The 14,185-nt window shown below is 36.7% G+C and overlaps 1 protein-coding gene across 1 annotated transcript in view; it reads right to left on the bottom strand.

Moving 5' to 3' along the window:
• Positions 1-13,332, bottom strand: part of COL9A1 (collagen type IX alpha 1 chain) — a 90,050-nt gene extending 76,718 nt beyond the window's left edge. Inside the window, exons 1-5 of the mRNA XM_003926342.4 lie at positions 13,143-13,332; positions 12,576-12,649; positions 10,989-11,066; positions 10,723-10,855; positions 5,191-5,587 (exon numbers count right to left, since the gene is read on the bottom strand). Of these exons, the coding sequence (XP_003926391.3) occupies positions 5,191-5,587; positions 10,723-10,855; positions 10,989-11,066; positions 12,576-12,649; positions 13,143-13,156 (696 nt within the window). The 5' untranslated portion in view covers positions 13,157-13,332. The remainder of the gene's footprint in view (positions 1-5,190; positions 5,588-10,722; positions 10,856-10,988; positions 11,067-12,575; positions 12,650-13,142) is intronic.
• Between the last annotated feature and the right edge of the window lie 853 nt (positions 13,333-14,185).

The raw sequence follows: 14,185 nt of genomic DNA, 5'->3' as shown, positions 1-14,185 counted from the left end.
TCAGCCCAAAATCTCCTTAAGCTGATAAGCAACTTCAGCAGTCTCAGGATACAAAATCAATGTGCAAAAATCACCACAAGCATTCCTATAAACCAATAGTGGACAAACAGTGAGCCAAATAATGAAGGAACTCCCCTTTACAATTGCTGCAAAGAGAATTAAATACCTAGGAATACAACTTAAAAGAAATGTGAAGGATCTCTTCAAGGAGAATCACAAACGACTGATCAAGGAAATAATAGAGGACCAAATAAATGGAAAAACATTCCATGCTCATGGAAAGGAAGAATCAATATTGTGAAAATGGCCATACTGCTTAAAGTAATTTAGAGATTCAATGCTATCCCTATCAAGCTACTACCGTTGACTTTTCTTCACTGAATCAGAAAAAAACTACTTTAAATTTTATTAGAACCAAAAAAGAACCTGCATAACCAAAACAATCCTAAGCAAAAAGAACAAAGCTAGAGCATAACCAAAACAGCATGGTACTGGCACCAAAACAGATATATAGAACAACAGAACAGAGGCCTCAGAAACAACACCAACATCTCATCTTTGACAAATAACAACCATCTCATCTTTGACAAACCTGACAAAAGCAAGCAATGGGGAAAGGATTCCCTATTTAATACATGGTGTTGGGAAAACTGGGTAGCCATGTGCAGAAAGCAGAAACTGGACCGCTTCCTTACACCTTATACAAAAATTAACTCAAGATGGATTAAAGACTTAAATGTAAGGTCTAAAACTGTAAGAACCCTCTAAGAAAACTTAGGCAATACCATTCAGGACATAGGCATTTGGCAAAGACTTCATGACTAAAACACCAAAGCAATAGCAACAAAAGCCAAAATTGACAAATGGGATCTAATTAAACTAAAGAGATTCTGCACAGCAAAAGAAACTATCATCAGAGTGAACAGACAACCTACAGAATGAAAAAAATTTTTGCAATCTATCCATCTGACAAAGGGCTAATATCCAGAATCTACAAAGAACTTAAACAAGTTTACAAGAAAAAAACAAATAGCCCCATCAAAAAGTTGGGGAAGGATATGAACAGACACTTCTCAAAAGAAGACATTTCTTCAGCCAACAAGCATATGAAAAAAATCTCATCATCACTGCTCATTAGAGAAATGCAAATCAAAACCACAATGAGATACCATCTCACACCAGTTAGAATGGCAATCATTAAAAAGTCAGGAAACAACAGATGCTGGAGAGGATGTGCAGAAATAGAAACGCTTTTACGTGGGAGTGTAAATTAGTTCAACCATTGTGGAAGACAGTGTGGTGATTCCTCAAGGATCTAGAATCAGAAATACCATTTGACCCAACAATCCCATTACTGAGTATATACTCAAAGGATTATAAATCATTCTACCATAAAGACACATGCACATTTATGTTTATTGCAGCACTGTTGACAATAGCAAAGACTTGAAACCAACCCGAATGCCCATCAACAATAGACTGGTGAAAGAAAATGTGACACATATACACCATGGAATACTATTCAGCCATAAAAAATGATGAGCTCATGTCTTTGCAGGGACATGGATGAAGCTGGAAATCATCATTCTCCGCAAACTAACATAAGAACAGAAAACCAAACACCACACATTCTCACCCATAAGTGGGAGTTGAAAAATGAGAACACATGGATGCAGGGAGGGGAACATCACACACTGGGGCCTGTTGGGGGGTGGGGGGCTAGGGGAGGAATATCATTAGGATAAATACCTAATATAGATGACAGGTTCATGGGTGCAGCAAACCACCATGGCCTGTGTATACCTATGTAACAAACCTGCATGTTCTGAACATGTACCCCAGAACTTAAAGTATAATAATTAAAAAAAGAGAGAGAGAAAAAGAAATTAGGACATAAAATTAAGACAAGGGACAAAGGAAAACTCACGGACACACAGGCTTTGTCTGTGGACTTGTATGAGTGTTTGACTACCTTCCGTTTTGAAAAATGAGGAACAGTTTGGGAACACTAACAAAGCTTGAAAAGGGAAGAATTGATACATGTGAGAATTTCCAATGAGAGTCCTTCTGTCTGGAACATTGTACTTCCTCTTCTCCTGAATGATGTATTCATCCCCTGGACTCCTTTCAGACATCAAACCCTTAGGAAACATCCCTGACCTCCACCCTCATGCCTCCCTGCTCTTATCTGAGTGAGGAGATTTTTCTGAATGCTTCTTGGCATGCAGCACTGGTCACTATCATGATCCTTATCATGCTATATTGTGATTGTTTACTTGTCTCAACTCCTTATTCTCAAGAGACTGAAGAAGTTTTTGATTTATTTCTCTTTGTAGACCCCATATTTACACACTCAATAAAAGTTTACTAAATAAGCAAGTAGGATTGTCTGAGGACATGTTTTAAACTGTATAGATGTTCCACTTTTTAAAAATTTATTTGGTTTTTCCTGCAAAGTAAATTCTGAAGGCAAATCACAAATGCCTTTCAAAGTAAGAATAATGTTGACTGGGTTTGGTGGCTCACGCTTGTAATCCTAGCACTTTGGGAGGCCTAGGTGGGTGGATCACCTGAGGTCAGGAGTTCAAAACCAACTTGGCCATCATGGTAAACCCCGTCTTAAAAAAAAAAAAAAAAAAGAGAAAGAGAGAGAGAGAGAGAGAGAGAGAGATCCTGCCACTTACTCCCTTGCAATCTTGGGCAGATGTCTGTACTTCAAAGTAAGAATAATGAGTTTATAAGAAAAAATATGTGGTTGCATATATTTTTCTTTTTCCCAAAGGAAAGCTAGTTGGCATAGCAGAAGATAAGGTAGATTAGAAATGTTGTGCCTAACACTACTTCTTTACAAGTTAATAGATGTGTGAGTTCACTTGTTCAGCTGAGAATTGGAGATAACACTATCTATACTTTCTATCTTACAAGGTTGCAATAATCAAATAAGTTAATGGGAATAAAAGCATTCCAAAAACTCTGAATTGGTATATGAAGCATGTTAAGGTGACTTTTTTAAAAAAGTGTAAGTTGGCTTTTCTTACATAGTTTTCCAATTCTTTATCTTACATAAAATGAAGGTTGAGAAATACGTTTTGGTGAGAAGTTTGAGCTTCACATTGTCACTTCCAATCATTAAATGTGGAAAGGATTGTTTTGGCCTATAACCTCGATCTAGTTTAACTATCATTGTCACTGTCACACCTCCACCATCATCAGCCAACTTGGAATGTTAATGGGCTGTTACACAAGGCTTTTTTGTGTTTCCTGATAAGGGAGTCAGAATTCAGTCTGAAGGAAGACACTTGTACATGCCTATTTCAAGTACTTTTACCATTGGCTATGGTATACTGAATTAGAAAAGCTCCTTCGTGGACCAGAAGCATAATATAAAACCAGCTGCCAGGTTTCTGGTTGCATTCCTGCATGTGGTAGAATAAAATAGAAAGTAATTGGTACTAACTGGTCTCCATTATGATGTGAGAGTAGAGTTGGCAGAAAAATTTACAATGAGCTCTGACATTATTGACAAGGCTATAGTATAATGAAGTAATAGTGAGACATTAGTTTACTGCTCTGGCAATCAGATAATTTAATAGCATCTTAGCTCACAGAATTTAGAGTTATAAAGACTTGAAGTGTTTTTAATTTAACAAATAAATATATAAATTTTTAAAATACTTGATTGATATTTATAGCAATGAGAAGGTAGCCTAAAGTATCTTCCCCTTCACCCATGGTCCAGAAATGAACAGATATTTACAAAAGTTCAATGTTGTCTGAGAACCTTTCCAGTGTCATTGCAAAGATCTTGCTGAACAGAATTTCAAGATGGCACAATAGTAGGCCCATCGACTTTCTAACCCAGCCACTTGAGGTGTGATAACTCATTAAATGAAGAAATGCTTCTCAAGAGTCTACAAGCCAGAGTAGCAACATGGCAGTTACAGATTGCTTCCTGTCCATCACAGAATATAGAAATTTCACACTACCCTTCACACTAATCACAATTCTTCCCTTGAAAACATGTTATTTGAACAATTCCATTACTGAAATCCTGATAACCTTTTCTTCTTTGGAAACGTGCACAGAAAGAGTTTGAAATCATTGTTTCACCCTGCTGCACTCCATGATATGGGTTTTGTGACTACAATTTAACAACTCCATACTAGCATGAGAGAAAGAGAGAAAGGTCGGCATCCATGGTTTATTTATTGAGCTCTAAATTCCTTCGTTTCCTTCAAAAGAATACTTGGCCTCTAAGAAATATTTTCTAAATTCCTATCATAATATTATAAAATATCCTTTAAAACATTGTTCAAAGTATAACAAATCAAAATGATAGAACTATCTGGTACTAGTTGGCACAATTATTGTGTCAACATGTAATTCCTTACCTTTATGTCTGGGGATCTCTGCAGTAAAATCATGAAAAGAGCTCTAAAATCCTTCACTTCTATATATGTCATGCAAGACCTACTTCTAAATAAATCAATAGTTATGCATCTATATAACTTCCATTCTTGTTGAGCAGACATCATATGACTTTCTAACCTTATCTCTCACCACTCTGAAGATAATATCTCTCACCCTCCTCTCTCTCTCTTCCTTTCTCTCTCTCTCTCTCGCTCTCTCTCTCTCTCTCTCACACACACACACACACAGACACACACACACACACACAGAGAGAGACACACACACATATTTTTTCATATACATATATCATCTAAATCAGCCAGTTCCTAGACTTTTGAATGTTGTCTACATATTCTCTTTTTCCCTTAATGGTATTTCCCTCAGCTAGAATGTTGTTTCTCCTCTCTTTTTGCCAATTCAAATCATTTCATTTCAAAGTTCACTGCTTCCAAGAATCACGGGATTATTGACTAACTGAATCTGTCACCCACCTTAACCTTACTTTGAATATCCTCATTAGTTGTGTGTACACAATATGTGCCACATCAGTATGGCTTTTTTTCTAAGTTGTCTCAGAAAGATTCTGAGTGCCCTAGGTGGACGTGTAACACTTTCTAATGTTAAGCTCCTCAAGACCAGAAGGTATCTACTTAACTTACTCTGATTCCAAATTCCACCTGGGACATGCTACACTCAGCTGATTATCAAAGATGCCTGAGATATTAATTTTACCAATCCAGTCTTGCTTTAATCTGCCATAGTGTATGGTTTTATACTTACTGGAACAGAAACTTGAGGATTATCTGCAAGTTTACCCAGCACAGCAGAGCCGTCAATGTCAATTGGGCCTCTTGGCTTTATAGGTAAAGATTCAATCCTGTTGCAGTCAACAAAAAGAGTAGCACTACTCCTCTCCACGCCAATCATGATCTTATGCCACTGGGAATCAAACAAGGAGGGCAAATTTGAAAAGGCTGCCGTTTGGAGACTTCCATCCAGTCCCTTGTATGAAAATGCAACAGATTGTGTTTGGCCGTTAATCTTTACGCCAACTTGCTCCTTGCCAGAGGAATCCTGAATCTGCCAAATGCTCCAGTTCTTTTTGAGTGTGCTTCCAGTCATCCGAAATGTTGTCAAGAAGGAATATTCTTCAGGCAGCCCACTGGGATATAAATTCCTGAGTAAAATTTTTAAATAGTAAATATGAATCTTGTTTCCTGTACCCATGCATATTTACCGTATTCCCTTTTGAGGCCATTTTTAGAAGCCAGACCTACAGAAAAGCTACAGTGTAAAAAACTATGTACCTTTTGTTATTTCATGGCTGTTCATAAAGACCTTCACAGTAGTTCAATCATTCATGTACATTCATGGTCCATCTTAAAATACACATTTTAAAAACACCCTCCCTCATCTCTGAGGAAGATTCCCAATGCCACATAATCCCAACAAAATTGCTCTTTATACTATCCAAAGAGCTACTGTTCAGCAATTTCGTCTCAGCCAAAAAATACATGCTTGCAAAGTTCTTGGCAACATTTCATTCACAAGTGAGAGAGGAGATCATTAGGAATGTAAATCAGCAGTACTAGCTTATGAATTAAAGCAGCTAGCAGTTTCAAATTTTTTGTTTTAATGTAACGTGTTAAGACTATTTATTATTTCCATAATTGCTTGGGTATTCCACTCCACAATTGTATCCTTGACCCATGTAAGTATTTTGAGAATCGTAACTGTGGGGACTTCAGAAGCTTCTTCACACTGAGGATGTTTATCTTTTTTTAGGGAGTTCAAATTACGATGTTAAAGTAGCAGCTTAACACTGGATGGGTGATAAGTGAAAGTTACCAATTCTTACTTCTCTACTGCAGCTCAATTTTTCCTTAATCTGCCAACTAAGTCTGTATCATTGCTAACTCCTTTACTGCTTTAAATGGCAGAACAAAACCAGTAGTGTCCCTGAGGCATCTCTACCCTCTGTAGAGACTGTGGTCTGGAGCTGCACCAGCTGCCTGGATATGCTTCTGTTGAAGCCAAGCTGCTAAAAGCTGAAGACTGAACTTTAAAACTTAGCATGTTAAATGTAAGCATCGTCTTTCAAGGACTTGAGCATTATGCCTTTTTACCTTCCTCCTTCTGAGCATAGAAAAATTCCTAAGCAAGGAAGAAATGCTAATGAATTTTCTCTGCTAAACAATACAAATTTTAAATTTCTGAGAACAATCATGGACCAGGACCCAGAATCCCAAATAACCTTTCTTCAAGTCAAATTCTTGTTATGTGGCCCTCTTTAATCTGCTAAGATCTTCTACCTTTACTTTGATTTTAATTATAAAACTTTATTATGTCTTAAAACAACATAAACATATCTTTAACTTCTTTCTATGCAAAGATTTTTACAAGTCTTCAATAAAATGGTTCAACTATCTCAACAAATTTTATCACTTTGCTAGTTTTCCAAAGATGACAAAACTGTTAAATTTTTCATCTGAATATTCTTATCATACAAGTATTTTTTAACCATTATTTTGTAATATGACTGGTTTGTATTTACAGTATGGGATGAATTATTTTATCCATATACATTTTTATCACTGGTGATGTATATTATTCTTATTGCAAAGTTTTCAGTTCACTACCTAGGTTTTACATCCATCAAGTGTGCATTTTTAATATTCAGTCTGGAACAAAAGAAAAAAATTACGTAAGAACCATTTGCTGACCTATTTTCCCCATATGAAACTCTCTACTATATCACTGCAGATATCTGTTTTTAATATATTTTCTGATTATCAGTTTGTCACATTTTCTTTGACTTGACGTATTTCAGAATTATACCTATTCCAGAATAACCTCTAGGGAAGAAGCTATGATTCACTGCTTATAATAAAATGCACTGCCTACTACATAATTATAAAACCTTGTGAGAGTTTATACATCTTACCTAACTTACCTCAATAAATTTGGAATTGTGAGATAAGTTTTCAAAGTTTTACTTAAATGTGAAATTGGTGAAATGTCATTTAAATTATAAATAGATTATTTTGATTATTCTTCTTAATTAATGATCTGGATTTAACTAGTTGCTTAAATAATCTATTTTCTTATTTCTGTCCAAGACAGTTATTGTTGAAGTGTGAGTTTTTTCAAAAGGAAGATAAATTCTAATGCTTTTTCTTCTTTTCCTTAAGCATTATTTTTCCAGGCTTCAAAAATAACCTTATCTGTGTTATCTATATATCTGTCTATCGATATACTGAGCAAAATTGTAGAATTTAATCAGTTCTTTTAAAACATCTATTTTGTTTCTATTCTGGAAGTCACAGTAATGTGTTTAGGTGACTCTTATGAAAACACATCCTGAGGTTAACTGAGGGAGTTCTCCCAATTTGTGTTTCATTCAACCTTTCCCACTCAATGAGCAAGGAGATTATGTTAAAGGTAGGAAAGGACATAATGTCTTGATTTACCTTTGACTTGGTGTATGTAATTCCAAAAACTAAAAACAGAAAATACTTCATTTAAAATGATGGAGGATAGGTTTGAGATTGCTAAATGAATACCTCATTTATAGAGATGTCATTAAAAACTAATGGTAGCTGTCCTTTCTCTCAATATATATGAAGATAATATATGTGTGTGAATATGTATAGAAATAATTTAGATTATCATGTTATTGATATTTTAAACTACGCTAGTATAGTATAGTGAGAAGAGAAAATTTATTTTGATATTCATATTAATAAAATATATTTGTATTTATATATACCTAAGACCACTTAAAAGTTTCACAAGTCTAATTTAGAGAACAGTCAGCTCTATTGTCTTTTCTTGGAACACCTGAAATTCTTTTTTATAAATATGCTATGCACATCAATAAGTAAACTTGACAGTATACATAATTTAAAAGAAGCTACATCTATAAATGATTTATTTCATTATATTACAGTCTTCAAAGAGTACCTCAAATGAAGAATCATAGAAGTTTGAATAAAAGATTAGTGTTTGGACCTTGAAACATTTGTGACCTTAACTCCCAAATACCTAAGGACTGTGTTTTTAAGAAAAATAACATAAGATGTTTGTTAGTATTACTTGAGAGTGTAAAACTATTATGCCTAAAATAAGGGAAAAAAGCAGCAAAAAAAAAGTACGTGTCTCTTAAGTCTTTCAAAAAAATAGAAAAGATAAATAATGATAAATTATGACTCTATCACATTAGTTCCACATACCGTAATATTTTTCTCCCACAAAGATCCTGCTAATAGTTTCTTTCACTGTCTCAGGGCCTAGCACAGACTTTCCCTTTATATCAACATTGTCTACTCCCTGTGTGACCAAAAGCAATTCCCATCCCTAGTCTCCTTGTCACCCAGCTTTTGAATTAGCAGCACTTGGAGGGAAGATTGAAAAGAAAGGATCCTCTAAGGAGAAAAGACTTTCACATACATACATTCTCTTCTTCTAGTGCCCTTCACCACTAATAATAAACACTTACCCAATACCACTGTGGATTGGGCTCTTCAGGCATTCTCCAGTTATGAACACCTACTCTGCATAGCAACCTTATGACAGTTATTATTCCTAATTTTAAACTGAGGGAACTAAAGTAAACACAGTCTAAATACTTTCCCAAGAATAAACTTTACTATTTACGTGGAATTAACCATGTCCCAACCTCTAACTTTCCTCCTCTTTTTATTCCCCTACTTTGTTTTCGTAATTTCTTCTTCCTTCTTTCCTCATCTTTTAATTAGCCTTGACAGTAAAACCAGATTTTTTACTCTTTATGGGAACAAGGAGTCAAGGGTAGCGAATGTGAGACATTGGATATATCCCGGGTACACTATTTAGTGATAGCTCTAGGCGTTTTGAGAAAAACAACAACAAAGATGAGCAGGAGGTAAGGAAGCCTTGTGGCCTCAAATGATCAGTCTCTGAACTTAAGAGTTAATGACAGTACCTCAAATCTTAGAAGAGAAAATTAGGTCAGCACTGAGGACCTCGTGTTTTGCTTAATTATTTAGAAAAGAAAAACAGAATTTTTAAAGCCTATTTAGCAACACAACTGGCACTTCTATACGTGAAAAGAAATAATGAGGAAAAAGAAGTGAATATCCCTGTTATGCTTTTAATCTTTCTAGATGTGAATGGTTCTCCAGAGTCAGTATAGAGTAGCAGTTAGAAGTATAGCCATTCTGCCTGGGAGTCAGTCCTTCCAGCATGTTCCAACCCAGTCGCCTTATGTATGCAAGTAAATTAAACTTTTGGGGCTCCCGGATTTAAAAAAAAAAAAAAAGGTTAATAGTGTTCCTACATCACAGGGTTGTGATGAGAATAAGATTAATGATAATTAGCAAATGTATAAAAATAGCGTATACAATGTACTATTATCATATTATGCAATAATATATGATATGTTCAAAATATGAATTCCTAGCTGCAATCTGGCACTGTTATATCAGATTCTTCTAATTTGTCCAAAGTTTTTATTTTTATATACATTGAGTTTCTATATTATTTTATTGTTCTAATGAATCACTATTTACCTTTATACCTTAATTTTTATCAAAGACCTAATTGTCTCATTTATCTACCAAAGGAATCTTAATTCTAGTTTTCTTACAGTGTGCTAAAGCATATAATAATTATAATAATAATAAATAAGGTATTTAGGTGATATCAAAACTAAATTGCTGAGATCATTCATAATGACAGGACTCAACACTTACACACGAAAGTACCTCAGTTATAAATAAAGAACAAAAGGCTTAGTTCCAGAGAAAGAAATCAGTGAAGTGGGAGATTTGTTGTTGTCGGTATTACTATCATTGTTTCTATTGTAATTATTTTAGTTTTGCTTTTGTTTGATGTCTGCCAGGAGCCAAGCAGTGGATGTGTGGCTCTATTTCAGCACCAGTGCACTTGAACAGCACCATTGTGAGTCTTCTAACCACTCTGTGGCTTAGTTAAATTTATGCTTACCCTCTGGCACTTTTCACAGAGGGTCCTTTCAGTCAAAACCAAAAAAAATATAGAAAAACAGAAAGCAAGGTAATAAGAACATGTCCTAAATCAATGTATAATAGTCTCAGTGATACTTTTTCCTGGAATGGAAAGTAAATTACATACTGAAAACATAAAATGCAATATTCAGGCACTGAAGGTAGATAAGTAAATAAATTTCTTCATCTTTAAATACAATTATAATCCAAGAAACACTGAGCATGAGAAAACCCTAACATTGTATAGCTATCCATTTTTAATACATTTGAGTCAGATAATTAGATTAAAATATTTTTGATAGATTACCTAGTTGGAATCCTGAAGTCTGCATTGTTTCCCAATTTGTAAGCCACCTGTAATGTAGTTGATCCCACTACTCTCTGGATAGCTCTCCTAGATGCTGCTTTATCTACCTGGAACTGAGAGATCAGATCAAACCCTACAGAATGGGAATACAAAATGAAAAGTCTAAAATAAGATTGGTTTTATTCCTTTCCACAACTTTGTCAAATAAAAGAATATACCAGGTTTATAGAAAGCATGCATTTTCAATACAGTACATTGCTATTCACCTGGTAAGTCATCTTGGCCAATCCTGATCTTTGGACAGAGTTCATGTCCACCATTAGAACTGGAATTGACAGGGTATCCTGCAAAAGAGATAGCATGTCATTCTACTTCATGTTCTCTAAAGATTTCAGGATGTACCAATAATAATAACTATTTAAAATTTAACATTATACAAGCTTGCTTAGAGGTAGCATGTTTTGCTTTAATTCCATGCCTCTATGACTATAATCCATCCACCTGCAACTCATCCTGGAAGGGATGGATGCAATGCACAAAGTTGTTTTAATAATCTGCTGGGAAAATGTTCCTTTTGGATAGGCTAGGCATTTGTTCCTTTGAAACCAAAGCTGAATGATGTCCAGAATGGCACAGGGTCAGAAGTCTGTCTGGAAAATTTCTGGTGGTTTGGGCTAGAAAATATTCCTTAAACACCACAAATTTTAGGATTCCAATGAGATTTAGAGCCAGCCTTGGTCCAGTGCAGTGGGGCTTCTTGAGAGTGGAGTTTTTAGGAATCTTTGTCAGATATAGGCATCTGGGAAGTCTTTGATTCACTAATCATAAATAAAATGTAGAGGATGCATTTGATTTCATAAATTCATTCTAAGAGATCAAATAAAGGTCCAAACTAGATTACTGCTAGCATCTTAGAACTGGGAAGAGTAAAAAAAAAAAAAAAAAAAAAAAGGAGAAAATAATCATGAGAAGGATTAACCCTCTATTTGATAAGAAATCATAGAATGGAATTGTGTTCTCCTTATACAAATGGAAGTCATAGGGAGGGAGAATTTTTTCACCACCACAGAAGGCTTCTTGTAACTATCCAACCTCAGCGCCTTGCTAATATTCATCTGGCAACAGAGACGCTCTAGACTTCAGAAAAAGTATTATTAAGTTACAAAACATGGGCCAGGCACCATGGCTCATGCCTGTAATCCCAGCACTTTGGGAGGCTGAGGCAGGTAGATCACCTGAGGTCAGGAGCTTGAGACTAGCCTGACCAACATGGTGAAACCCCTTCTCTAATAAAAATACAAAAAATTAGCCAGGCGTGGTGGCACATGCCTGTAACCCCAGCCACTCAGGAGGCTGAGGCGAGAGAATCACTTGAACCTGGGAGGTGGAGGTTTCAGTGAGCTGAGATGGCATCACTGTAGTCCAGCCTGAGTGACAGAGAGAGACTCCATTTCAAAAGCCAAACAAAACACATGGGCCTATCCATCATGGTACGACAAACATGCTCTTTATACTCCCCTGACCCCAAATTGTTGAGGTCCATCCATCCGTCCGTCTATTCATTCATCCATCCATGCATTCACCCAAAATTTACCAATCACCATCCGTATTAGGCACTGCAGCACACAGATTGGCCTTCCTGCCAGCTGTGGTTACGGCAGGACTTACTTTCCATACCCAGCATTGGCCATGGAAAGCCAGCCACTAGCATATCCCCATGCCCCAAAGCAGGATTGAAGAGTGAAGGTGTGAAGGACCATGGATGCCTCACTCAGTCTTCAGTCAGTCACGGCCCTGCCTGATCATTTCTGGGAATAAGTGATCTTTCAAAGTCTAGAAACTATGGCCCTTACTGGGGCGACGCTTGACAGCTGCAGATGCCCAGGGTTCCAGGAAACTGCACACAAAGAAGAAAACTGGAATTTTCCTGAAGAAAAGAGAAGAAAAGTGACTCAAAGCAGAGTCCCTGCAGATGGGAACTACTTTCATATTTTCAAACCTGGTAAACCTAATTGTAAGGTGATCAAATCTCAGTATACTTTATTTTTTTCATTTTTACTTGGAAATCTTACTGACAGATGTAAGGAATTCATATGTTTCCAGCCCCCACTGTCCCTGTTGTTTTATTGATCTCATTATCGTTATCTACCTGTCTTAGTATTTCCTTGTCTCTAGTTTCTTTAATCTTTGATTTGCCGCCTCTCTTTTTTCCATGGCTATCACTTTCTTTCCCTCCCTCTGTCTCTTTTTTTGCATCTCTCTTCTGTTTCTCATGCTTGCTTTCTCATCCCTATCGCTCTCTGTCTCTCACCTTGTGGCTCACCTACTCTCATCCTGCCACTGCTGCAAAAATACTCACCGTTTGTTCTGAGGACCCCCAGTCCAGTCTCCCTGCCATTTTCCCAGAGTTATTGTCTTACCAGCAAGTCTTCATTTTCCCAGTTGATTTCTTTGGCTGCCAACAGTCCTTATGAAGAAGGGGTTGGAAGGGAGTCACTGCTCCCTCACGACCCCTTCACGGTCACCCTAGGAGTATGAGTTCTGGGCCCCGCCTTGGTCCCTTCTGCCCTGGTGAGGGCTAAAAGCAAAGGGAGAGAACCAGAGGCATCTCGTGACACTTTAAACTGAAGCAGAAGAAAGGGGTGGGGAGAAGCAGCTCTGTAAGCCCAGGCCTAGGGGTGTGTCCTCAAAGCTAACAAGGTTACACTGAAGGAGGGATTAACAGGGGAAAGTTTGCTGAAAAGAAAAAAATAAAATCAGGGTATGGGAAAATTCACCAGAAAGATCCAGGCAAGGTCCTATAGGAACACAGTAGATGCTTTTAGATCTGCTATAGGAGCACAATGGCAGCTTTCAGAACTGCTATAGGAATACAGTGGAAGCTTTCAGAGGACTGAGTTTCCAGTAAAAATGTGCCCACTGGGAGGCGGAGGTGTGGAAACTCGTGGGAGCCTTGGTGCCCAATCAACCCAGGTTTCAATCCCCGTTTATTCTGAAGCTTACTAGTTGAGAGAGTTACTTCATCTTTCTGTAACTAGATGCCTTAACTGTGAGAAAGATTGCAAATACTTACATAAAAACAATTGTTTTGAGAATTAAATGAGTTGCAGAGGCAGAGGGTCTAACAGCCAACAGGCATTATTTGTCATTGTCCTCACAGCTAACACTTCATGATGTGCCTCCCTCTATTGAAACTGCTCAAAGGCTAATGCCATTTAATTCTCACAACAACATTCTGAGGTAAGACTGAAGTTACCCTTATTCCCCAGATAAGAAAGTTGAGGAACCAGACAATCAAGTAACTTTTTCAAAGTGCCATGCCTATTACTAAATATGCATTCCCTCTCTCTACCTCATGGTTGGAAATCCTGATAAAACCTAATATCAAGCCTCCTAGCTGTTTTTTCTTCTTAAACTCTTGAGATTACCAGAGTTGAGCGGAAGACACTGTACCTGGAAAGAA

Source organism: Saimiri boliviensis, chromosome 4 (assembly GCF_048565385.1).
Source record: "Saimiri boliviensis isolate mSaiBol1 chromosome 4, mSaiBol1.pri, whole genome shotgun sequence".
Classification (NCBI taxonomy): domain Eukaryota; kingdom Metazoa; phylum Chordata; class Mammalia; order Primates; family Cebidae; genus Saimiri; species Saimiri boliviensis.
This window is presented reverse-complemented; position numbering and strand designations above follow the sequence as displayed.